Source organism: Osmia lignaria, chromosome 16 (assembly GCF_051020975.1).
Source record: "Osmia lignaria lignaria isolate PbOS001 chromosome 16, iyOsmLign1, whole genome shotgun sequence".
Classification (NCBI taxonomy): Eukaryota; Metazoa; Arthropoda; class Insecta; order Hymenoptera; family Megachilidae; genus Osmia; species Osmia lignaria.
Genome location: NC_135047.1, coordinates 1705091 through 1729696, shown reverse-complemented (window position 1 = coordinate 1729696; position 24606 = coordinate 1705091). Strand labels below are relative to the sequence as shown.

General features: G+C 34.3%; 7 protein-coding genes across 14 annotated transcripts; 5 read left to right on the top strand and 2 right to left on the bottom strand.

Moving 5' to 3' along the window:
- Positions 1-136: 136 nt before the first annotated feature.
- On the bottom strand, positions 137-3314 carry mEFG1 (mitochondrial translation elongation factor G 1). Its single transcript, XM_034317099.2, has 9 exons — positions 3116-3314; positions 2857-3012; positions 2263-2761; positions 1912-2173; positions 1654-1825; positions 1296-1586; positions 1000-1203; positions 607-918; positions 137-530 (listed from the first exon to the last, which is right to left on the bottom strand). The coding sequence occupies exons 1-9, from the start codon at positions 3188-3190 to the stop codon at positions 261-263; spliced, it is 2241 nt and encodes a 746-aa protein (XP_034172990.1). The 5' UTR covers positions 3191-3314; the 3' UTR covers positions 137-260.
- Positions 3315-3597: 283 nt separating this feature from the next.
- wit (kinase protein wishful thinking) lies at positions 3598-9305 on the bottom strand. Of its 2 annotated transcripts, XM_034317096.2 has the most exons (12): positions 9096-9305; positions 8954-9019; positions 8323-8616; positions 8133-8235; positions 7865-8062; positions 7545-7781; positions 7309-7464; positions 7043-7225; positions 6803-6972; positions 6330-6726; positions 6032-6253; positions 3598-5946 (listed from the first exon to the last, which is right to left on the bottom strand). In XM_034317096.2, the coding sequence occupies exons 3-12, from the start codon at positions 8500-8502 to the stop codon at positions 4916-4918; spliced, it is 2877 nt and encodes a 958-aa protein (XP_034172987.2). In that variant the 5' UTR covers positions 8503-8616; positions 8954-9019; positions 9096-9305; the 3' UTR covers positions 3598-4915. The 2 variants fall into 2 exon arrangements, with proteins under 2 accessions (XP_034172987.2, XP_034172986.2); XM_034317095.2 differs by lacking the exon at positions 8954-9019 and having other exon boundaries at positions 9098-9305.
- Positions 9306-9517: 212 nt separating this feature from the next.
- Jasper (JIL-1 anchoring and stabilizing protein) lies at positions 9518-13179 on the top strand. 5 transcript variants are annotated; one of them, XM_034317102.2, is made up of 12 exons: positions 9518-9821; positions 9967-10037; positions 10119-10276; positions 10361-10518; positions 10802-11009; positions 11085-11177; positions 11331-11679; positions 11742-11916; positions 11992-12045; positions 12132-12197; positions 12316-12448; positions 12517-13179. In XM_034317102.2, the coding sequence occupies exons 1-12, from the start codon at positions 9741-9743 to the stop codon at positions 12657-12659; spliced, it is 1689 nt and encodes a 562-aa protein (XP_034172993.2). In that variant the 5' UTR covers positions 9518-9740; the 3' UTR covers positions 12660-13179. The 5 variants fall into 5 exon arrangements, with proteins under 5 accessions (XP_034172993.2, XP_034172997.2, XP_034172994.2 ...); XM_034317106.2 differs by having other exon boundaries at positions 9520-9821; positions 10358-10518; positions 11346-11679; XM_034317103.2 differs by having other exon boundaries at positions 9521-9821; positions 10358-10518; positions 12526-13179.
- A 1633-nt stretch (positions 13180-14812) lies between these two features.
- On the top strand, positions 14813-19080 carry LOC117600828 (putative gustatory receptor 28b). Of its 2 annotated transcripts, XM_034316751.2 has the most exons (5): positions 14813-15346; positions 15481-15549; positions 15610-15699; positions 15756-18028; positions 18089-19080. In XM_034316751.2, the coding sequence occupies exons 1-4, from the start codon at positions 14894-14896 to the stop codon at positions 15864-15866; spliced, it is 723 nt and encodes a 240-aa protein (XP_034172642.2). In that variant the 5' UTR covers positions 14813-14893; the 3' UTR covers positions 15867-18028; positions 18089-19080. The 2 variants fall into 2 exon arrangements, with proteins under 2 accessions (XP_034172642.2, XP_034172644.2); XM_034316753.2 differs by lacking the exons at positions 14813-15346; positions 15481-15549; positions 15610-15699 and having other exon boundaries at positions 15862-17825; positions 17960-18028; positions 18089-18178; positions 18238-19080.
- Positions 19081-19309: 229 nt separating this feature from the next.
- Positions 19310-20516, top strand: LOC143306166 (uncharacterized). Its single transcript, XM_076693023.1, has one exon. The coding sequence runs from the start codon at positions 19420-19422 to the stop codon at positions 20461-20463; it is 1044 nt and encodes a 347-aa protein (XP_076549138.1). The 5' UTR covers positions 19310-19419; the 3' UTR covers positions 20464-20516.
- Positions 20507-21610, top strand: LOC117600824 (putative gustatory receptor 28b; the record flags this gene model as incomplete). The annotated part of the gene is made up of 3 exons (XM_034316750.2): positions 20507-20575; positions 20636-20725; positions 20782-21610. Coding segments are annotated over 3 exons (270 nt in total), but the record flags the coding sequence as incomplete, so codon positions are not given.
- A 115-nt stretch (positions 21611-21725) lies between these two features.
- LOC117600826 (uncharacterized) lies at positions 21726-23580 on the top strand. 2 transcript variants are annotated; one of them, XM_076693022.1, is made up of 4 exons: positions 21726-22918; positions 23052-23120; positions 23202-23270; positions 23328-23580. In XM_076693022.1, the coding sequence occupies exons 1-4, from the start codon at positions 21968-21970 to the stop codon at positions 23436-23438; spliced, it is 1200 nt and encodes a 399-aa protein (XP_076549137.1). In that variant the 5' UTR covers positions 21726-21967; the 3' UTR covers positions 23439-23580. The 2 variants fall into 2 exon arrangements, with proteins under 2 accessions (XP_076549137.1, XP_034172643.1); XM_034316752.2 differs by having other exon boundaries at positions 23181-23270.
- The last annotated feature ends 1026 nt before the right edge of the window (positions 23581-24606 follow it).

Below are 24606 nucleotides of genomic sequence, written 5' to 3'. Positions count from 1 at the left end.
GTTCCTGTATCGCATTCGTAGTCGAAATTTCGAATCTGTTGCTTATTGTTAGTTTTTGCATGTTATTTTTAATTAGTTTTTCGATTTAATACTAACGAGGCTTAGGAATTTTTCAATTTTAACATTATTCGCATATCGTATAAATTACTTTTTATTATATCTTACTTTTTACATTCGATCGTTTCACGTTCATCATCACATTCATTTCATACATCACATAACGAGTCAAAATAATTCCTAAATTAGTAGTTGTAAAGTCATTAATTTTTCGACTTTTGCGCTACAGTCTCCAGATTATTCGCTATTCGGTATTCCCTTACTATTTGTTCTTCTACATCTGGTATACAAGGCGTGTAACGCGCATATTCCATGGTGAATTCTCCTTTTCCTTGAGTAGTAGATCTCAATTCACCTATGTAACCGAACATATTATTTAATGGAACTTCTGCCTTTAAAACAGCCCATCCTTCATTGACGTCTGTATCGTTTACAAGACCATGTCGTTTAGTTAATTGAGCTACAACTATTCCCTGTATCAAAAACGAAATTTAGATTAATGCAAGATACTATTTGCAGCACTATCGTGTATCCAGAATGTATTTTTACCTGATATTCTATTGGGACAGTTACTTCAACTAACATAACTGGTTCTAATAGATACCAAGGTGCATTATTGAACGCTTCCTTCATTACACCTTGCGCGGCTAAACAGAACGCAAGTTCCGAAGAATCGACACAATGATGCATACCATCAATTAGTCTAAACTTAACACCTGCCAATTTATGACCACTGTAGTACCCTTTTTCGCACATAGCTCTAAAGCCTCTTTCTACACCAGGAATATACTGTTTTGGAATATTTGTTCCCACCGTTTCGTCTTTGAATATAATTTCAGTATTCTGTTCAGGTGGCAAAGGCTGAAATATAATATATTTTCATATATATTAAGATATATTTAATAGAAGTTATTATATATCTTCGTTGAAGTAAATTTTTACCTCTAATACTCCAACAATTCGAGCATATTGCCCAGCTCCTCCTGTTTGCTTTTTATGAAGATAATCAAATTCATAAGGCGAGTGTAATGTTTCGCGGAAAGAAACTTTTGGTTTTCCAAGAATCACAGGACAATTATATTCGCGTTCAAGCCTCTGAGCATAAATTTCCAAGTGCAGCTCTCCCATTCCAGAAACTAGAGATTCCTAAAGCGTGTTACATCAAATTTTTTTCACATTATTTTCAAACATAACGTATATGTACATTGCATCTATATTTTGTAATTTATCAAATTTACCTTGTTATCTGTATCATAATAATGTCTGAATGTAGGATCTTCTTTGGTAAATCGCCCGATACCTTTCGCGAAACTGTCTCTCATTTTTGTATCCTTTACTTGAATGGACATTGATACTACAGGCTCGGGAACATAGATAGATTCCATTGACAACTCTACACTAGCATTGCTAACAAATGTATCACCCGATGCGCAATCGATACCAAACAAAGCGAAAATATCGCCGGCATAAACTTCTGTTACATCTTCCATTTGATTTGAGTGAAGTCTTACTAACTTCTGAACTCGAACCTGTAAAATAATACATTCGTACACACGTTTCACAACTTAAGTATACGTTTTCAACAATTAGACATACCTTCTTCCGTGTTCTCACGTTGTATAAATGTTCTCCTTTCTTCAACATTCCTTGATAACAACGGAAGTAGGTGAGCTGACCAAATCGGCCAGCTTCTAATTTAAATGCCAATCCAACAAATGGATATTGATTGCTTCTTTCAGAATTTAATAGGACATTAACAGTTTCATCTCTATAAATAACAAATTGATTATTTTCATCATTCAATCAGCAATAAATAATTGGATTCAGAAACATAGAAATGTAATTAAAATTTACTCATTCTGTTTAAGAGCATAGTTTTCTACTTCTCCAGGATTTGGTAAATAGTCCACAACTCCGTCTAATAGCGGTTGGACACCTCTATTCTTTAAAGCAGTTCCAACGAATACTGGTGTAAAATTTCTACTCATGCACGTTCTTCTAATAGCATCTTTTATGTCTGTTTCAAGTACTTTTGCCTCGTTTAAATACATATCTCCAAGTTTCTCATCAACATTACTCAATTTCTCAATTAATTCTTGCCTTTTATCTTGTGCTTCTATATATGAAAATATAAATTTATGAATCAACCAAAATGATGCAATATTTATAATGATAAATAAAGCATTTGCATTTATTAAGTCATACCACTTCTCATATTTGCCGGAATTTCATCTTCTCTTACAATTTCACCAAAATTTCCTTCAAAATACAAAGCCTTTTGATAAATTAAATCTATTATTCCTTTATTATTACTTTCTAAGCCAATAGGCAACTGTACAAATGCAGCATTGTGTCTTAATTTTCCTTGCAATTGTTCCAAAGTTCTGCGATGATTAGCTCCCAACCTATCTAGTTTATTAATAAATGCTAAGCAGGGTACTTTATACCTTTTCATTTGCCGATCTACAGTGATTGATTGTGATTGAACACCACCAACTGCACATAATACTAGTACAGCTCCATCTAAAACACGTAAAGCTCTTTCTACTTCTACAGTAAAGTCAACATGACCAGGAGTGTCAATGATATTGATATTATGATCTTTCCACATGGTATAAGTTGCAGCAGATTGAATCGTAATGCCTCTTTGTCTTTCTAATTCCATACTATCCATTGTTGCTCCAACATTATCTTTACCTTTCACCTATTATGTGTTACAACAATAAAGCAGAAAAGCAACTATGTATTTAAATATTTTAAATAGTAGCACATTATATGTTCAGATCATATTTTACATACTTCGTGCATTTTCTCTATTCTTCCAGTATAATATAATATACGTTCTGTCAAGGTGGTTTTCCCAGAATCAATGTGAGCTGATATACCAATGTTTCGAATTTTTTCCAACCGTTTGTGTTCTGCATATTTCGAATGTGACGATGACTGTCGTAAATTCTATTTGTTTTAATAAATAACAAAGTATATTAATTACATACATGTGTTTTTAATAGGGTAATAATTTAGATGAGGTTAAAATTAATAAGGCCAAAATTTTTACCTTCCAAATGTATGAACTTTGAGTCAACAGTGGATTTAACTTAATATTATGTTTTAAAGATATTATCATTGACATAATGACTATTTTTTTAACACACAGTTATTAAATAAATATCATTTAATGGTTTAATGCGCGATTCACAAATTCAGTATACCGCAGTTCACCAGAGTCCATAACTGCAACGCGCAGGTTGGAAGATGGTGGGGGAACGCAGAGAGCTCTCTGCTAATCGCTTTTCACTTCGTTTAGGAGTATCGCCAATCAGGGCGAAGATGCGTACTGGAGAAGCGCGAAGAACGAAAACTGGTCTTTTCGCAGTTATGGACTCTGGTGAACTGCGGTATACATGCAGCATGCAGTACCATGGATATGATGAATGATGATGAACTATAACCATAACCACAATTTTTAATACTTATTTATTATATAGGATATAAAAATGAAACAACAAATGATTTTAGAGAAAATGTTTATTATATATCACGTAATTGTACAAGATGGGCCACTGATTATTAACACCATAATCATTTCCGAAAATTTGTACAAAAAAACGAATAACTACAAATTTTATTGGTAGATTCTTTTGCTAAAAATTTGTAAATTAAATGTTTATAAAAATTCATCTTTTTAATCTTGTGTTATTCTTTAAATAATCTCTTATTTAGACCTCATCTTTGAAACAGTTGTTGCAAGCAAATTTTACTTAAAAATTTGTGTTGTACTTTATATGTAATTTCAGAAAAAATTAAGTGATAATAATTGGTTCACTTTGTATATTTCATTATTTTCTTCATATTATGTTTATGATAATATTTATCTTAATATAAATAGAGCATATTATGAATATAAGAGTATTATAATTTTGATAAAACATAACAAGCTGATTTACTTCACACATTAAAATGTTTGTATGCTACAAATATTTACATTGAGCTTATGGGGCTGGAAAGTACAAGTATTATGTAACTTATAACAAGTATGTTTAAGTTACTTTAATATTAATTATTGTATCCAATGCACACTTCTACATATCAATTAGAGTATACTTTGCCTTCCTATAAAACTTATTACATGTTCAAATATATTTAATTAGAACTTTGAATCAATCATGAAACCACCTATTGTTTTAATAATTCTATAATTCCTTTCCCTATGCTCTAAAGCATGTAACTCAATTTTAATGGTATCTTTATTTAACTTATAGCAATAGAAACAAATTCTAATTACTAAAAACAAGTTTTCATGTTAAGAATAGATTTTTCAAATCTATGCTTTAATAAATGAATCAACATTGATTGTTTTTAAACAATTGCACATAATTCATCAAACCAGCAAAATTTAATTTAAATATTTGTAGATAATGTAAATCGCCGTGTACTATTAGATTTATCAAAATACATGTCTAATAAATTTTTGTTACTAGCTTGAATGTATGAAACATTGACGCCAACACTGATATAACATTTACGAGTATTATTCTATTTCATTATAATTTTTCGATACTTTAAGGTCCGAAGATTTTTTAAACACAAAATGTGTTAACAAAGATGAAACAATTAATACCAATTATTGAACACCCCGTTTTATATCTTAATAATATTGAGTATATTTTATTTTTCTATTTTTCAATGTTATTTCTCTTAATAATTGCATTTCTATAATGAATTTCTGTTAAGAGTATAAAATCTGTCTTTGTATATTTCTTCTGTACATACGTATATATTGAAGCTGAAGTTATACTACAGCCATGTTTGTGCTTATTTCTAAAAAGTTTTACAAATATATTAATATTAGATTCGATTAAAAGCAAGTAACGTTTTTGGTACTAAATTTATCTGATGAATGTTTGTCATCGCTGTCTCCAAGATCCATACCAAGGGGTACTGAATTCCAAATAGTTTTATCATTTCTGTCATCTTCCTCACTTAAAATATTGCACATCATCCGATCATCGTAGAGGGAGAATCTAGCAGTTGATTGTCCACGGCCACGAACTTTTCTTACAGAAGGTGGCAAATCTCCTGGTGTCTTTATTCTCATGTGAGGATCTTTCAATATATTCACATTAGACCCAACATTAAAAACCTCGTTGAACTTGTCAATACTTTCCTGTCTACTGATATTCTTACTTTTCTCATTTTTTAAATTTACAAGAGGCAAGGTGGATGGTCTAGAATTTGCATTACTTTCATTATCAAAGTTCTGTTTTCCAATTTGTATAGCATTCTTATCGTTCTTATCCAACGAAGGGGGAAAAGTGGGTGTCTTATTGATAATACCGTTTACATACTTTCCTCCTGGAGATATCGTTACGTTTGTTTCTACAGTTTTGATCTGCACGTTCTGTTTTGTTAGTAAATTAGATTTAGAATCTTCTCGATCTATTTGATACTTATTGTATGGATACATTTTTTTATTAACCAAAAGTTTCTTAAAGTTAGACCATCCAAACAACTTTTTCCTAGGACTTTCTTGGGGACAGATTTCATGCATATTCGTTTGCTTTCGTTTACCATACGATGATGTACCATCGTCCGAAATAACATTTTGAACATACGGTATGGGTGTTGCCGGTCTTAATTGCGTTAATTGCGTTGTATGCTGACTCAAATAATCATGAGAAACGAGTCCTTGCGCTTCTGATACAATTCTGTATTGATCGTTACATGCATGTTTCATAGACTTGTCAACAAGTACATTACCATTACATCCTAGATCTTCAAACGAATCTGACTGTAACATTAGATTTCTTTCCATACAGGGATTTCGACCTTGATAAGGTTGAAGTGTTTGAGTATGGTTATATATTGCTACTTCGTTTGAATTTTTAACTAAAATATAAAGGTACATTATATGTTAATTGAAACTTAATTGATATCCGAATCAATAACGCAACGACAATAATAAAGTACTTACAACTATGCTCGTGGACAATACTTTCAGAAGGTGATAGTGTTACCAAATTTTCAACAAAACCACCTTCGTTGCTTGAAGTGTCCTGCACCGTGTGCGATGTTTGTTGAACGACGTGAACATTATCATGATGGGAAGATTCACTGTAAAGGCTGTTTGTAGTTGAAGGCACTAAAGTGCAATGGGAATTTACCATTGGACTTCCATCGGCAAAGTGCACAGTCACTAAAAATTTATAAATTATTTTCCTTCGAGATTGTAAAAGTAGGTCGTCGTGTTATAATTATACCAAGATATTTACCACGATGGGACTGTAACTCTGAAAGACGTTCTTCTATACATAAAGCAGTTAATCGAGCCTCTGCATCCGCGTCCCAACAGTCTTCCATAGTTTCTTTAATCAACCGTACCCCAGGTTTGTCTACTAAATTACCCTCTAATAACGGCCTTGCTTTATTACGAGAAACTAACACTTGCATCTGTTCAAAAGTGGGATGAAGACCGATTTCTTTCTCATATGGTTGTCTATATGGAGGTACTTCCGATCCTGGCATATAAATATCTGAACATCTTGAAACCAGTTCCCATAATACTAAACCCATCGCATAAACATCTATTTGTTTTAAAGAACTTTCACAATCTCGTAAATTCACAGCACCCTCTAATATTTCCGGTGCCATGTATCTTAAAGTGCCGACCTAAATTAATTAGTAAAATAATGCTGTAAATTATTTTGAAAATTAAACAATTTATACGATTGAATTATTGCCTTACATCATTAATTGATTTTAATTCAGCATGTTGCTCTTCGCCATTCGAGTAGTATTTAGAACCGGAAATTTGAACTGCCAATCCTAAATCACATATGCAGCAAGTACCATCAGCTTTGATTAATATATTTCTGGAATTGATATCTCTGTGTGCAATGCATGGCTTGAATTTATCTGGAAAATCCACGTATTCATTACAAAACTTTTTCAAAATATTCTATATTTTAAAATTTATTTTACTTACCACCTTTGTGTATGTCAGTATGTAAGTAAGCAAGTCCTTTTACCATAGACAGACCCATCTTGCAAAACGTACTCCAATCAATTATATGAGTTCTTAAGAAATCTGTTAAAGTACCACCTGGTGCAAAGCTAAGTACCAACAGGTATTCAACACTGCCTTCCATACTAACCCTCTCGTCTACACCTAAAGAATTATGATTGTCATTTAGTATTATATTTTAATAAATCATAAAACTAATTAGCATATTAATTATTATTAATATTAACCATAGTAACTTAATAGGGATGGGTGTTCCATAAAAGGAAGACAATAAGTATCTCGTTCATTTTGAAAATAATTACGATAATGAGAAGGAAATATTTTTACAGCAACATCTTGATCTCCCATACTACCTTGCCATACAGATCCATAACGTCCTTGTCCTGAAATATACAGGTATGGTAAAGAATTAAAAGTATTTACTTCTATTGTACATCCACAATGCAATCACTGAAGAACATACCTACAATTGCTGTAAGTTTCAAATGATCTACTGTATAAGTACCAGTTCTCAGGGCTGTACTATCGATAAACTGATCAGAATAGGGAAGTGGTTTCCCTAATCTTGCTAACATATTTGTATGGTATACACGATACACCATCAATACTACAATAGATATTACTAAAAACATGCATAGCAGAACACTTGTTATAATGAGGATCCATCTTCCAGAATCTGGTTGTTCCAAATATTCAGTTGCTGTAAAATTTTACATGCAAAATGTTATGAAACATTTGTATAATTAATATGAAATGTTTTTATATAACATTTATTGACTTTACTTGGTTGATTGTTTTCTGTAGAGGCAGAGCTCTGTAATTTGTTATCAGAATACAAAATATTGGTGCTATTAATATTAAGATTACAATAGTCTCCATGGCAACAACAGAACTTTGTGTTGTTTAATGCTTTAGTAGAGCGTTGGAAAGCAATACATTCTGAAGTTTCACATTTTTGTTCACCAGACTGTTTCCAACAACCTGTTAGACATTAAATATCGTAGCAATAAATACATAATAATTTATTAAGTAAAAAACAACATTAACATACCTTGAGATAAAATGATAATTTCTGTTCCATTTGCAGTCTTATCTTCTTGCCATAATGCATGACAGAAATTGGTACATGCTTCAAATTTAATATCATTATCCTTCTGTAAAAATATGATTATTTAATTCTTTCAATGATCAATTTATTTATAAATGGAAATTGTTTAATATACCATATGTTGAAAACTTACTATGGTATGAACCACATTACTGTTGTTGGGTATATTTTCAGGTACACTAAGTGCATTTTGTTTTAAAGGAAGATTTTCAATATTCTTCTTTCTGCTAGCACATATTCTAACAGCATTAATGGGTATTGAGTTTATCCCATATAGTAGTAAGATGAATGTAATTGATACAATGGCTTTCATTGTGCCCTAGCAGGCCTCTTGAACTCAAACACTTCAACAGAAGCGTTGGTCCTTAAGAAGTGGCATCTTTAGATATACTAACATATATTACTGCCATATGTGGGCTTTGTTCATCTGTTTATTATGCATAACACATATATATTTATAAAACATACATAATGATTTCTTATAAAACTGCTTAAATATTATCAAAATACGCAATTAATACATATACATGATATAAGTACCAGTAAATACAGAGAAATAAATACAGGATAAAATTTACTAATATACTAACAGCCACCAATTATACTTTGTTAAACAAAATATGTTTTAAATAATGTAAATAACAATAAATTCAATAACTAGCTATATTCTTTATTGTCTATATATTTTTTGTACAAGATAAAAAACGATCTGAATTTAGACAGTACACAACAGCAATGACAACAAGATAGTTCCATATAATTACTGGAAAAAGCTGAGATCCTTTAAGTTATTATATACTGGAAATACGTATAAAGTACTTTAAACCATACTGCAAATAATGAAAAATCGTAAAATGAAAAGTTTCATAGAATATATTGTAAGCAAATTAAGAGAAACATACTCACACCTTGAGTAGTAAATTTGTCGAGTTTTGTGCTTGAAAATCTTGAAATAATAAATGTGACATCAATAGTAACATCGTACGTATTCGCAAAATAATATTAAGTTTCTTTAAAACAAATACCGTATCAACATTAAAATATCTGACAGACAAAACGATTCCACTCAATTGTAATTCCTTTACGTGTTCACAAAGCTATATAAAATAACAAACATTATCATGATCGGTATTGCCAACGTTATATGTTACGCAAATCACCTCGGAATCAACTTTTATTATATGTAAAAGGAATTCCTTTTTTCTGATTGCTAATTTAAAGATACAACGAAATTAATATTTATAGCGTACAAAATAATTTACGCGTGGGTGTTCATTACAATGAAAAGTAACTGTACGTTTTATTTTAGTATCAAAAGTTTTCAATCTGTATAATTTTAAGTTCATGAGCGTTCGTAACCAAAGACTCGTGAATTGGCGCGCAGCGTCTTATTCTGCGTGTTTTCGATATTGTATCGTGCAAATGGTGGCTTTGATGATGTTTTGTTCGATGTTTCTTAAAGATTAATCGGTCATACTATCAGTTGCGCATAGTAAGTAGGAAGATAGCGTTTGTCGCTTGATCCTGTACTTGTAAAAACTTGCCGCCGACATGGTAAAGCTTCAGAAGAAGTTTTTCGCGGGTGACAAAGTATTTGCTAAAGTTCGAGGTTATCCACCGTGGCCAGCCAAAGTAAGCACAGTTGGAAATTTGATAAATATTTTTATCAGTTCTGCAAGATTCGCAGTAACGATCGTTCATAATAACAACAATAATTTTTTACTTTCTTAAAATAAAAAATTGCATTGTAAGATGTTCTTCATTAATACCATTTTAGGTTGAAAAAGTGATTGATCCGAATTCGAAGAATTCAAAATACAGTGTTTATTTCTATGGCACAGGAGAAACGTGAGTAATATTAATCGATAAATTATAATTAAGTGAAAGGTTAATTTTAAATTTATCATAAATTTAAACATTTTATTGCAGTGCTGTATGTAAAGTGGAAGAACTGTATACGTACACAGAGAATAAAGCAAAATTTGGTAAACCCCTCAGAAGAAAGTATTTTCATGAAGGTTTGATACAATTAGAACAAGAGCTTAAAAATGATAGAAACAAAGCAGCAAATCTCAGTGATCTTAAAGGTAAACATAACGATCATTTACATGGTATTTGATACAAGTATATAAGCACACTAATTTTTAATGTTTATTATATTAATGAAGAAGCTGGTATTGTGGATGGAACAAGAGGAGGTGATACTGGGACGAATATACCAACAGTTAGTGCTGCAGACAGTGATCTCGAATCTGGATCCCTAGTTATCGATGAAGAAGAGAAAAAGAAATCTATGAAAAGGAAAACTCTTTCTTCTGCCAATAACCCTGTAATATACTTATGTTTCGATATATATGTACATGCATAAGATATACGTGTGTTTCTCTATGCAGATGTATAAGGTTTTATTAGGAGTTTTTGCTCACCGCAACAATATTGTTGAAGGAGGCAATTATTGATTCGAGCACTCCGATAGTAATTTAGGAATTGCCGACAGACATTTTTAGAGGCTAAATAGTTTGTGCGATTATTCCTTACAACTGCATAAGCATATCATTGTAAAACCGTAATTCATTGTACATACATAAAATTAAAAGATTCCAAATAATTAGGATACACCTGAGGTAAAGAAACGGCGTGGAAAAGCAAAATCTTTATCCGCATCTACGAGCGACACTTCGAAACAGGACACTGGTGCTGACTCTCAAGGAGAGGATTCGCCGAAAGAAGTTGTTAGCCGTAGCGGACGGAAAATTAAACCTAAACGATTCGCTGATTTTTCAAGTTCAGAGGAAACAGATAACATTACAGAAAAGAATGGTATTACAAGTAATATTACTCGAACGAAGGGTTGTATTCAATTTCTACTGATTATGTATTTCATCCGTGTTGCAGAACATGGAAGGGGTCGCCCTAAAGTTAAGATCGAAGATACCAGTGACCAAGCAACTCCTAGTGCGGTGCATAAAAAGAGAGCTGCTTTGGAAAGTGAGTATCGAGGGGTAATTTATGTATAGCTCGATCGCTTAGTATCGAACTGTTTTAGGTGCCTACTTTTTCCCGCTGCCAGAATCCGTAATTAAGCGATCAAGCTGTAGTTACAATTATATTGTTAGGATTTAAGTATGATTTATTTCACAGAAAAAAATAATTTAGGTGAAGGACCCATATTGGAAGGTACCGTAGTATCCAGTACCACGTCTTCAGACACGGGGGGACGATTCCTATTGGCATTAACATTCGCTGGTGAATATGTTGGAATTAAGTTGGATATGGATAAGCCAAAGTCTTTCGAGAGTGATAAAGCTCGAGAACAGTGGGAATGGTCTACAGCTAGAAATGCTATGAAACTGAAAGCACAATTGGAAAGTGGTGAAATTTTACCAGAACAAGTAAAAGATTGTTTAGATTTCAATATACACGTTCCAGACGAGGAAAAGCGATTGTTAGCGAAAGATGGAGCTCTTCATCGCAAGACAAATAAATTAAGGTAATAGGAAAAGAATTCATTCGATAAGATTGTACATTTTTCATTATGAATATTAATTCCAGATGGCTTCGTATAGAATCGCAACTTTTACAGTTGGATGCTCAAATTAAGTCCAATCTTGGATTGGATCGAGCAAATCCGGATAAGTGTTTGCAAGCAATGGATGACATGTTATCGCTACCAATCGATCCTTTGATGTTGAAAAAACATCCACATATCGTGGAAACCGTCAAAAGGGTAGGAAGCATGGATTGAGTTATTACTATTTATTATTTATTGATCATGATATATTTTCTCTGTTAATATTTCCAGTTGCGACGATATATTGGTAATTTAGCTGATTGGAAATTAAACGAGGAGGAGGAGGTATTATTTTTTATTGTCATTGGCGTGTACATGTATGTAGCCTGCAATTACGTTTTTATATCTGTTTTTTAAAATTATGTTTGCAGACTATTTTCAAACAAAAAGCAGAACAAATTAGACAAAAGGCTGAGCATATATACAACAAATTCAAGGTAATTACATTTGATGAAGTAGGTGTGTGATGTAAATATAATTTGGTACATATACAGAAATCCATTTGTATAAAACTGTATCTTTTATATATTTTTCTTTTCACTGAACAAAACACAGGCTATGTTTACCATACCCGAAGGTCAATCGTTTTGGCAATCATTTTCGGACCAAGTGGTTCATTTCAAAGAATTGACGAAGGATATGCCCGAAGAAAAAGTATATTCTCTAATATCGGACCCTGCATGTCCAGGTAAATGGTGATTCATCACTGTAGCAGTCCGAGGTTTCGAATGCTATTTTTAATCGCAATAAATTCAGAAAACAAAGTTACAGATGCAGCCATATCAGAGGGTTCGCCTGCGGATGATAGCGGTAGTCAACCAGATACCGATGCAACTATCGAAGCTAAATCAGAAGTGCCTACAAGGAGCGAGACTCCAAAAGAGTCAGAGGCCAAGTAACATAGTGATCTTTTGTATCTGACAATGTGAAAATCTTTATTTTCTTCTGTACTAATGTGGTACATTACACGATACGAGTGTCTTGAAGCTGAAGAAAACAAGAAAGAAAAACAACAATTCGCTTTTTCACACTTGGACAAATTCTGATGCTATATTTCTTTCAATGGGACTTCTAATACATTTTCCTTGCAATACTTGTAACTAAGAAGCCCGTGATATAAACGATAAGTCTTCACTCTGTTGTCAGACATGTTAAGAAAGGAAAAAAAAATCAGTTAATTATAGAGCACTTAGAATTTAAACTAGATACCATAATTATTTCCTTTATTCTGTGTCACGTTTCTTTTACGGTCACCATTCCTTCCGCGTCGTTAGGCACCACCAAAACAGAAAGATAATTACGAACACCATATAAATGTCTTTGTTGTTTAACACAAAATTTGTCTACTTCATTAGTAACAGATACCAACTGTATATATTTATATATGTAAGTAAAAAAAAAAGGAAAACTGCAATACTCTATATACAAAGATCAAAGTTGCGATGTTGGGGTAGATACAATGAACGGCAAACTTTATTGTTTTGAAGCGGCGATTTCAAAACACTATTGGAATTTAATGGGCCGTTGTTTTGATTATAAATGTTTTCATCGCACTTTAAAGGCATAATTAGATTGAATTGATTCGAAAAGGAATTGTACAAATTAGAAATGTAACAAACTTGGAATGAATTTCGGCTAAAAAATATTATTAGATTTGTCGATAGATTTTTATATAATTTGAAGAGAGTATTGAGATTGGAAAACATGTCTTATATAAATCTGTTAGGAGGAAAAGTCTTGAAGGTGAAGAATTGTCGCAGCGTAACTTATAAATTACACTTTTATACGGGCAAAAAGAGTTAAAAACTAAACTGCATATTTATTTAGATTCCATATCTCTTCATGGTGTAAGGCACAATAATCGTCTACTTCTGTTAACCGATGCTTTTTTAAAGTCGGTCTACGCTTAAGTTAAGCACGACATGTACGACATAAACGATATAAATGTACTTTTGTAAACACTTGTCGCAGAAATAACACTGTAAAAGGTGATGTTGTTAATAAAAACAAATTGCAAATACTTTCTTTGTCCACTGACAAAGAAGCCCACTTGTGTTCTTTGTTTTCGTTTTGTTTCGTTTCGTTTCAACATGCCTTTGAAGTGCATTGAAAACAGTAAAATATATATAAATATTTTCTATTTTCTTTCTTTACTTCCTATAGATTTTTAGTTGATCAATGTCTTTTTAAGTAGTTACGATAAGACCTATCGTGCATCTTTCGAAGAAGAAGAAGAAGAAGAAAAGTATATGGTTAAATAACGATTTATGTTAACTATAAGGTTACTTTTAAGTGTCAAGAAGTATAAATATTTTCAATAAAAAATTTACTACAGATTATTACAGAATCTTCAAAGCTTCCATCGCTTTATTTTAATATCAGGAATTTTTATTCTATTAGCATTGAACGTTCACACAGTGTTGCGTGCAAAGTCAACAGCGTTTCTGATACAAATTAATATTTAATGATGTTTTCCATAAGCGATACAAAAGGAAGATTCCAATTGAAATTGTTGCATTCACTTTTTGTATCGCTAAGGGTAGAGTTGGTATATAGTTTGTTAGAATGTCATTAGCTTAAAAGCTTCATAGTCTTTCAACTTGGTTGTCTCTTCATTTAGTATCTACATAGAACTATGTGTCGTGCAATTGTATTCGCCTTATTTTTCTTCAAATTCATCGGTCTGGCGACATTCTCCGTGATCACTATTAATCGAAAGAAAAAGCATCAAAAGAGAACTGTACACTTCGTTTCGACCAAATTAGGAACATGTTACAATGTATCAATCACCTGTTTTATCATCGCATCGAATTACTTCACAATACCGGTCGTTTATTATGAAGAATATCTGAACAAAACGATTGTAACTACAGCTATTGAAATTGCTGAAGGAGTATTAGGCAGTATAATTACATTCATAATTGTATTATGGTACTGCGTGAATCAATCGATCTTCGTAAAGTTTGGAAACAGTTTAGTCGAAATCTTGGAGGAATTATATCGGCTACGAGAACCGGTGAATCGGAAACAAATCGTTTTTATTTTAATATCTATCTATTTATTCGAATTAGTATTATTTCTTGCTATTGTAATTAGCGATTATGTAGCATTTCATAGCCACCCAATCTCGTGGATGGCGACTATTGTTCCAATGAGCGTTGTGAGCTGGGTCTTCATTCAATATTACTCCGTGCTGATCGTGTTGCACGTAATGTACGCGAATTTAAACAAAATTATCCAAAATATTTATGTGTATAGAACCGGGGACGCGAATTGTTTGTATCGGTGCCGTCGTGTGTTTATTAACAGTACCGGGATTCAGTCTCTTCTGAACCTTCGATGTATTCACGCTCTCCTCTGCGATATTTCCGCTCAAGTTTCGCAGTTTTACTCATTGCCCATTCTTCTGGGGACATTCCTCTTGTTCATCTCTTTATTATACAATGTGTATTACTTTATCGAACCGTTCATGGTCGATAATGTAATCATGGAAACGTCGATTGTACTAAATACCGTGGTTTGGATAATCTTTCTTCTGTATCCGCTCGGATTGTTGACCACCAGAGTGACGAAACTGGGGAATGAGGTAAGAAGAATCGAAAAATTGCCAGGAAATTGTTTTCACGTTAGCTTATCTTTGAATTTATTTATTCGGTCAAACAGAAAAGCACGTTAAATACCGAATAAAGTAAATCTGATTTTAGGTAAATTTTGTTTCAGATCGAACGAACCGGGAGTATCGTGCACGCATTGCTGAATTATGCGATCGATAAAGAAGTGAGAACCGAGGTAAACGCCTTTGATTATTTATGTTTATATTAATTGATAATTTCGTAAAATTTCTTGTAGCTCAAACTGTTTTCGCTTCAGTTGCTGCATCGGCAGATCAAGTTCACGGCCATTGGATACTTCGTTCTAGACAACACGCTTTTTCAATCGGTGAGCTAATCAATGATCGTTGTTCTTGTTATTTTATTTCTTCTTTTTTTTGTTAGGTGCTCAGTACGACGACGACGTATTTGGTGATTCTAATTCAGTTTGAAATGGGTGGACCGGAACCGATCGACTGTAACTGCAACCACACGTGCAATTGTAATGAACATTAACATTTTAGCGAAGGAAGAATTTAACCGTGTGTTAAAAGAAAAAGGAATGAAAATTCGTCTATGTTAGAAACTGGTAAAGTGTACATACAGGGTGGTCGACAAAAGGTGGGAGATCCTTTTAGGAGCGATTCTAGGGATCAAAATAAGATGAAAATCAAGAATGACGAAATAGCGTTTGCGACTTTGTTTTCTAGTAATTATCGTTTAACAATTCGAGCAAAAAGCGCCTAAAACCGGCAACCTGCCTTGCGCCGACGACTGAACGTCAGGTCAGCAGGGGTCTGTACAGTCATAACCAAGAATCGAAGCCAAATGCCGCAGTACCGAGAAACAAAATAGCACGACGTAAATTTCTACTGTTCAATGATTCTTGGTTATGACTGTATCGACCCCTGCTGACCTGACATTCAGACGTCGGTGCCAGGCGGGTCACAGGTTTTAGGCGCTTTTTCCTCGAATTTTTAAACGGTAATTATTGCAAAACAAAGCCACAAACGCCATTTCGTCATTCTTGATTTTCGTCTTATTATGATCCCTAGAATCACCCCTAAAAAAATCTCCCACCTGTTGTCGAACACCCTGTATAAATATCCTATTTTCTTTCTTTACTTCCTATACGTTTTTACTTGATCAATGTCTCTTTAAGTAGTTATAATGTGATTACTTTTTAAGTGTTAAAAAGTATAAATATTTTGAAAAAAAAATTTACTACAGATTATTACAGAATCTTCAAAGCTTCCATCGCTTTATTTCAATACCAGGATTATTTTTCCATTAGCATTGAACGTTCACGCAGTGTTGCATGCAAAGTTAACAGCACGCGATATGATGCTTTCCATACGTGATGCAAAAGGAAGAAAAGAAATTATGGCATTCACTTTTTGTATCGTTAACAGTAGAGTTGGTATATAATTTGTTACACCAATGGCAACAAAATTAGTATGTCATCAGCATAAAAGTTTCATAATCTCTCAACTTGTTTCTCTCTTCATGTAGTATCTACCTAAAAATATGTGTCGTGCAATTGTATTCGCCTTACTTTTCTTCAAATTCATCGGTCTAGCGACATTCTCCGTGATCACTATCAGTAGAAAGAAAAAGCTTCAAAAGAGAACTCTATTCGTTTCGAGCAAATTAGGAACATGTTACAACGTATCAATCGCCTGTTTCATCGTCGCATCGAATTACTTCATAATATCAATCTTATATTACGAACATTACGTGAACGAAACGATTGTAGGTGCAGTTTTTGGAATTGTTCACGGAATATTAGGCACTGTAATTACATTCATAATTTTATTATGGTATTGCGTGAATCAATCGAGTTTCGTAAAGTTTGGAAACAGTTTGGTCGAAATCCTGGAGGAATTGAATCGGCTTCGAAAACCGGTGAATCGGAAACGAATCGTTTTTATTTTACTATCTATCTATTTATTCGAATTACTATTACTTCTTGCTCTTGTAATTACCGATTATGTAGCATATCATAGCCACCCAATCTGGTGGATGGCGACTATTGTTCCAATGGGTCTTGTGAGCTGGGTCTTCATTCAATATTACTCCGTGCTGATCGTGTTGCACGTAATGTACGCAAATTTAAACAAACTTATCCAAAATATTTACCTGTATAGAACCGGAGCCTCGAATTGTTTGCACCGGTACCGTCGTGTGTTTATTAACAGTACCGGGATTCAGTCTCTTCTGAACCTCCGATGCATTCACGCTCACCTCTGCGATATCTCCGTTCAAGTTTCGCAGCTTTACTCATTGCCCATTCTTCTGGGGACATTCCTCTTGTTCCTCTCTTTGTTATACAGTGTGTATTTCATTTTCGAACAGTTAATGGTCGATAATGTAATTACGGAAACGTCGATTGTACTAAATAACGTGATTTGGACAATCTTTCTTCTGTATCCGCTCGGATTGTTGACCACCAGAGTGACTAAACTGGAGACCGAGGTAAGAAGAATCGGGAAATTGCCAGGAAATTGTCTTCCAATGGGCTTATCTTTGAATTAGTTTATTCGATTACACAGAAAAGCTCGTTAAATACTGAATAAAGTAAATCTGACTTTATGTAAATTTTGTTTCAGATCGAACGAACCGGGGATATCGTGCACACATTGCTGAATTATGCGATCGATAGAGAAGCGAGAACCGAGGTAAACGTCTTTGATTATTTATCGTTATACTAATTGGTAATTTCGTAAAATTTCTTCCAGCTCAAACTGTTTTCGCTTCAGTTGCTGCATATGCAAATCAAGTTCACGGCCATTGGATATTTCGTTCTAGACAACACGCTTTTTCAATCGGTGAGCAAATCGTTGATTATCGTTCTTGTTATTTTATTTCTTCTTCTTTTTTTTCTTAGGTGCTCAGTACCACGACGACGTATCTGGTGATTCTAATTCAGTTTGAAATGGGTGGACCGGAACCGATCGACTGTAATTGCAATTACACGTGCAATTGTAATAAACTTTAACATTTTAGCGAAGGAAAAATTTAACCGTCTGTTAAAAGGAAAAAGAATGAAAATTCGTCTATTTCAGAAAGTGGTAAAGTGTTGGTACATACATAGTGCGTGTTAGACAACAGGTGGGAGATTTTTTAAGGGTGATTCTCAAAATAAGAACAAAATCAAGAATGACGAAAAAACGTTTACGGCTTTGTTTTCTAGTAATTAACATTTGAAGGTTCGAGAAAAAAGCGCCTAACAACTGCAACCTACCTGGCACCAACGTCCGAACGTTAGTTCAGCAGGGGTTGATACAGTCAAAACTAAGAATCAAAGCCGAATGCTGTAGCACCCAGGAACTGAATAGTACGAGGTAAATTTCTACTATTCAATGATTCTTGATTATGACTGCATTCACCCCTGCTGACCTGACGTTTAGTCGTCGGTGCTGGGCGGATTGCAGGTTTTAGGCGCTTTTAACTCGAATTGAAAAATGCTAATTACTGGAAAATAAAGTCACAAAACGCTATTTCGCCTTATTTTGATCACTAGAATCACCCATAGAAAGATCTCCCACCTGTTGTAGAACACCCTGTATAAATATTTTCTATTTTCTCTCTTTACTTTCTATACATTTTTAGTTGGTCAATGTCTTTTTAAGCAGTTACGATAAGATTTATCGTGCATCTTTCGAAGAAGAAGAAGAGAGGTGTCCAGTTGCATAACGATTTATGTTAACTATAAGGTTATTTTTTCAGTGTCAAGAAGTATAAATATTTTGAATAAAAAATTTACTACAAATTATTACAGAATCCTCAAAGCTTCCATCGCTTTATTTTAATATCAGGATTTTTTAATCGTTTAGCATTGAACGATCACGCAGTGCTGCGTGCAAAGTCAACAGCACGCGATGTGATGCTTTCCATATGTGATACAAAAGGAAGGATTGAAATTATTGCATTCATTTTTTGTATCGTTAACCGTAGAGTTGGCACATACTTTGTTACACGAATGGCAACGAAATTAGAATGTCATTAGCTTAAAAGCTTCATAGTCTTTCAACGTGGTTGTCTCTTCATTTAGTATCTACCTAGAAATATGTGTCGTGCAATTGTATTCGTTTTATTTTTCTTCAAATTCATCGGTCTGGCAACATTCTCTGTGATCAATATCAGTCAAAAGAAAATGCATCAAAAGAGAACTCTATACTTCGTTTCTACCAAATTAGGAACATGTTACAACGTTTCAATCGCCTGTTTGATCATCGCATCGAATTACTTCACAATACCGGTTTTATATTACGAAGATTACGTGAGCGGAACGATTGGAGCTACAGTTATTGGTATTGCTGTAGGAATATTAGGCAGTGTAATTACATTCATAATATTATTATGGTATTGTATGTATCAATCGATTTTCGTAAAGTTTGGAAACAGTTTGGTCGAAATCCTCGAGGAATTGTATCGGCTGCGAGAACCGGTGAATCGGAAACAAATCGTTTTCATTTTACTATCTATCTATTTATTCGAATTAGTAATAATTCTTGCTCTTGTAATTACCGATTATGTAGCATATCATAGCCACCCAATCTCGTGGATGGCGACTATTGTTCCAATGGGTTTTGTGAGCTGGGTCTTCATTCAATATTACTCCGTGCTGAGCGTGTTGCACGTAATGTACGCGAGCTTAAACAAAATTATCCAAAATATTCACGTGTATAGAACCGAAAATGCGAATTGTTTGCATCGGTGCCGTCGTGTGTTTATTAACAGTACACGGATTCAGAGGCACATTCTGAACCTTCGATGCATCCAAGCTCACCTCTGCGATATTTCCGTTCAAGTTTCGCAATTTTACTCATTGCCCATTCTTCTGGGGACTTTTCTCCTGTTCTTCAGTTTATTATACGCTGCGTATCTCTTTTTCGTGCCGTTCATGGTCGATAATGTAATCATCGAAACGTGGATTGTATTAAATAACGTGGTTTATACAATCTTTCTTCTGTATCCGCTCGGATTGTTGACCACCAGAGTGACGAAACTGGAGAACGAGGTAAGTAGACTCGATAAATTGCCAGGAAATTGCTTTCACGTTAGCTTATCTTTGAATTCATTTATTCGGTCAAACAGAAAAGGACGTTAAATACTGATTAAATAAATCTGAATTTATGTAAATTTTGTTTCAGATTGAACGAACAGGAGATATTGTGCACGCATTGCTGAATTATGCGATCGGTAGAGAAGCGAGAACCGAGGTATACGTCTTTGATTATTTATCGTTATACTAACTGGTAATTTCGTAAAATTTCTTCTAGCTCAAACTGTTTTCGCTTCAGTTGCTGCATCGACAGATCAAGTTCACGGCCATTGGATACTTTGTTCTAGACAACACGCTTTTTCAATCGGTGAGCTAATCAGTGATCATTGTTCTTGTTATTTTATTTCTTCTTTTTTTTCTTAGGTGCTCAGTACGACGACTGCGTATCTGGTGATTCTAATTCAGTTTCAAGTGGGTGGACCGGAACCGATCGACTGTAATTGCAATCACACGTGCAATTGTAATAAACTTTAACATTTTAGCGAAGGAAAAATTTAACCGTCTGTTAAACGAAAAAAGAATGAAAATTCGTCTATGTTAGAAAGTGGTAAAGTGTAGGTCCATACATAGAGGGTGTTCACCAACTGGTGGGAGATTTTTTAAGAGTTGATTCTGGGGATCAAAATAAGACGAAAATCAAGAATGACGAAATAATGTTTACGGCTTTGTTTTCTAGTAATTAACGTTTAAAGATTCGAGAAAAAGCGCCTAACACCGGCAACCTACCTGGCACCGACGTCCGAACGTTAAGTCAGCAGGGGTTGGTACAGTCAAATCCAAGAATCGAGTCCGAATGCTGCAGCACCCAGAAACAGAATAGTACGAGGTAAGTTTCTACTATTCAATGATTCTTGGTTATGACTGCATTCACCCCTGCTGACCTGACGTTTAGTCGTCGGTGCTGGGCAGATTGCTGGTTTTAGGCGCTTTTAATTTGAATTGTTAAATGCTCATTACTGGAAAATAAAGTCACAAAACACTATTTCGCCTTATTTTGATCACTAGAATCACCCATAGAAAAATCTCCCACCTGTTGTCGAACACCCTGTATAAATATTTTCTATTTTCTTTCTTTACTTCCTATACATTGTTAGTTGGTCAATGTCTTTTTAAGCAGTTACAATAAGATATACCGTGCATCTTTCGAAGAAGAAGAAGAGAAGTGTACAGTTGCATAACGATTTATGTTAACTATAAGGTCATTTTTTAAGTGTCACAAATTATAAATATTTTGAACAAAAAATTTACTACAAATTATTACAGAATCCTCAAAGCTTCCATTGCTTTATTTCAATACCGGGATTTTTTAATCGATTAGCATTGAACGATCACGCAGTGCTGCGTGCAAAGTCAACAGCACGCGATGTGATGCTTTCCATACGTGATACAAAAGGAAGGATTGAAATTGTTGCATTCACTTTTTGTATCGTTAACGGTAGAGTTGGTACATACTTTGTTACACGAATGGCAACGAAATTCGAATGTCATCAGCTTAAAAGTTTGATAATCTCTTAACTTGCCTCTTTCGATTTAGTATCTACCTAGAAATATGTGTCGTGCAATTGTATTCGTTTTATTTTTCTTCAAATTCATCGGTCTGGCGACATTCTCTGTGATCAATATCAGTCAAAAGAAGAAGCATCAAAAGAGAACTCTATATTTCGTTTCGACGAAATTAGGAACATGTTACAACGTATTAATCGCCTGTTTGATCATCGCATCGAATTACTTCACAATACCGGTTTTATATTACGAAGATTACGTGAGCGGAACGATTGGAGCTACAGTTATTGGTATTGCTGTAGGAATATTAGGCAGTGTAATTACATTCATAATATTATTATGGTATTGTATGTATCAATCAATTTTCGTAAAGTTTGGAAACAGTTTGGTCGAAATCCTCGAGGAATTGTATCGGCTGCGAGAACCGGTGAATCGGAAACGAATCGTTTTTATTTTACTATGTATCTATTTATTCGAATTAGTAATAATTCTTGCTCTTCTAATTAGCGATTACATAGCATATCATAGCCACCCAATCTCGTGGATGGCGACTATTGTTCCAATGATTCTTGTGAGCTGGGTCTTCATTCAATATTACTCCGTGCTGATCGTGTTGCACGTAATGTACGCGAACTTAAATAAAATTATCCAAAATATTTACGTGTATAGAACCGAAAATGCGAATTGTTTGCATCGGTGCCGTCGTGTGTTTATTAACAGTACCGGGATTCAGTCTCTTCTGAACCTCCGATGCATTCACGCTCTCCTCTGCGATATTTCCGCTCAAGTTTCGCAGTTTTACTCATTGCCCATTCTTCTTGGGACTTCCCTCTTGTTCTTCAATTTATTATACGATCTGTATGTCTTGTTTGCACCGTTCATGGTCGATAATGTAATCATGGATACGCCGATTGTACTAAATAACGTGGTTTGGGTAATCTTTACTCTGTATCCGCTCGGATTGTTGACCACCAGAGTGACGAAACTGGAGAACGAGGTAAGAAGAATCGGAAAATCGCCAAGAACTTGTTTTCACGTTAGCTTATCTTTGAATTCATTTATTCGGTCAAACAGAAAAGGACGTTAAATACTGATTAAATAAATCTGATTTTAGGTAAATTTTGTTTCAGATTGGACGAACCGGGAGTATCGTGCATGCATTGCTGAATTATGCGATCGATAGAGAAGCGAGAACCGAGGTAAACGTCTTTGATTATTTATCGTTATAGTAAATGGTAATTTCATATAATTTCTTGTAGCTCAAATTGTTTTCGCTTCAGTTGCTGCATCGGCAGATCAAGTTCACGGCCATTGGATACTTTGTTCTAGACAACACGCTTTTTCAATCGGTGAGCTAATCAGTGATCATTGTTCTTGTTATTTTATTTCTTCTTTTTTTTTCTTAGGTGCTAAATACGACGACGACGTATTTGGTGATTCTAATTCAGTTTCAAATGGGTAGACCGGAACCGATCGACTGTAATTGCAATTACACGTGCAATTGTAATGAACATTAACATTTTAGCAAAGAAAAAATTTAATCGTGTGTTAAAAGAAAAAAGAATGAAAATTTGTCTATGTTAGAAAGTGTACGTACAGGGTGTCCCAGCCCAACTGTTATAAATCTCTTATTCTATAACTATGAAATTGCATGGTCAAATGGGGCCTATATTTGGCTGAAGTGAAAAATCTTTAGCATTATTAGTTTAGGAGTTATGATGGTCGAGTTCTGTTTTTTAAATGGAGCCATATACTTTTTTTCAGATCATGTGATAGTGCTTCTGAAGACGAATTCCTCGATTTTAATTAGTCTTCAAGATACTACGGTTACAAATTTTCCGGTTTTCAGTAGATATGTCTCGGTTTGAGTGGCAAGTCATAAAAGCGATCCTTTTGTTGCGGTAAGTGCCACAGCGGTTACTCTTTGGGTCTGCCGTTCCTAGCGTAGACCCACGCTGTGGCACTTACCGCAACAATAGGGCCGCTTTTATACAGGGTATTCGACAACAGGTGGGAAAAATTTTATGGGATGATGCTAGGGATCAAAATAAGACGAAAATCAAGAGTAACGAAATAGCGTTTGCGGCTTTGTTTTCCAGTGATAAAGGTTTAAAAATTCAGGTAATAAAAAGCGCCTGAAACCTGCAATCCGCCCAGCACCGCTGACAGAACATCAGGTCAGCAGGGGAAGGTACAGTCATAACCAAGAATCGTTGAATGGTAGAAACTTCCCTCGTGCTGTTCTGGTTCTCGGTACTGCTGCATTCGGCTTCGATTCTTGGTTATGACTATACTTACCCTTGTTGACCTGACGTTCAGTCGTCGGTGTTGGGCGGATTGCAGGTTTCAGGCGCTTTTTACTCGAATTTTTAAACGTTAATTACTGGAAAACAAAGCCGCAAACGCTATTCCGTTATTCTTGATTTTCGTCTTATTTTGATCCCTAGAATCACCCCTTAAAACTTTTCCCACCTGTTGTCGAACACTCTGTATATTAAAGTATATTGGAAGTAAGTTGACAAGGATGAAATGTAGCGGTATGATGATCAGTATCGTACTTCTTTTTTTCTTCTATCTTTTTAATCAGAATTTATCAGCAATTCCGTCAAAGAGGAATAATAATACATCGATTGCATGCATGGCAGCGAATTATATGATCGTGGCTGATTAACATTGTTGAGTTTC

Coding starts and splice junctions, on each gene's coding strand:
- Jasper (XM_034317101.2), top strand. CDS start 9,741: ATGGTAAAGCTTCAGAAGAAGTTTTTCGCGGGTGACAAAGTATTTGCT. Junction 10,519..10,801: donor TTTCTTCTGCCAATAACCCT/GTAATATACTTA, acceptor CCAAATAATTAG/GATACACCTGAGGTAAAGAA. Junction 12,046..12,131: donor AATTAAACGAGGAGGAGGAG/GTATTATTTTTT, acceptor TTATGTTTGCAG/ACTATTTTCAAACAAAAAGC.
- wit (XM_034317096.2), bottom strand. CDS start 8,502: ATGAAAGCCATTGTATCAATTACATTCATCTTACTACTATATGGGATA. Junction 7,226..7,308: donor ATCCCTATTAAGTTACTATG/GTTAATATTAAT, acceptor ATAATTCTTTAG/GTGTAGACGAGAGGGTTAGT. Junction 5,947..6,031: donor TATTGTCCACGAGCATAGTT/GTAAGTACTTTA, acceptor TTTATATTTTAG/TTAAAAATTCAAACGAAGTA.
- LOC117600826 (XM_034316752.2), top strand. CDS start 21,968: ATGTGTCGTGCAATTGTATTCGTTTTATTTTTCTTCAAATTCATCGGT. Junction 23,121..23,180: donor ATAGAGAAGCGAGAACCGAG/GTAAACGTCTTT, acceptor AATTTCTTGTAG/CTCAAATTGTTTTCGCTTCA. Junction 23,271..23,327: donor ACAACACGCTTTTTCAATCG/GTGAGCTAATCA, acceptor TTTTTTTCTTAG/GTGCTAAATACGACGACGAC.
- mEFG1 (XM_034317099.2), bottom strand. CDS start 3,190: ATGTCAATGATAATATCTTTAAAACATAATATTAAGTTAAATCCACTG. Junction 3,013..3,115: donor AAAGTTCATACATTTGGAAG/GTAAAAATTTTG, acceptor TAAAACAAATAG/AATTTACGACAGTCATCGTC. Junction 1,587..1,653: donor ACGTGAGAACACGGAAGAAG/GTATGTCTAATT, acceptor ATTATTTTACAG/GTTCGAGTTCAGAAGTTAGT.
- LOC143306166 (XM_076693023.1), top strand. CDS start 19,420: ATGTGTCGTGCAATTGTATTCGTTTTATTTTTCTTCAAATTCATCGGT.
- LOC117600828 (XM_034316753.2), top strand. CDS start 16,878: ATGTGTCGTGCAATTGTATTCGCCTTACTTTTCTTCAAATTCATCGGT. Junction 18,029..18,088: donor ATAGAGAAGCGAGAACCGAG/GTAAACGTCTTT, acceptor AATTTCTTCCAG/CTCAAACTGTTTTCGCTTCA. Junction 18,179..18,237: donor ACAACACGCTTTTTCAATCG/GTGAGCAAATCG, acceptor TTTTTTTCTTAG/GTGCTCAGTACCACGACGAC.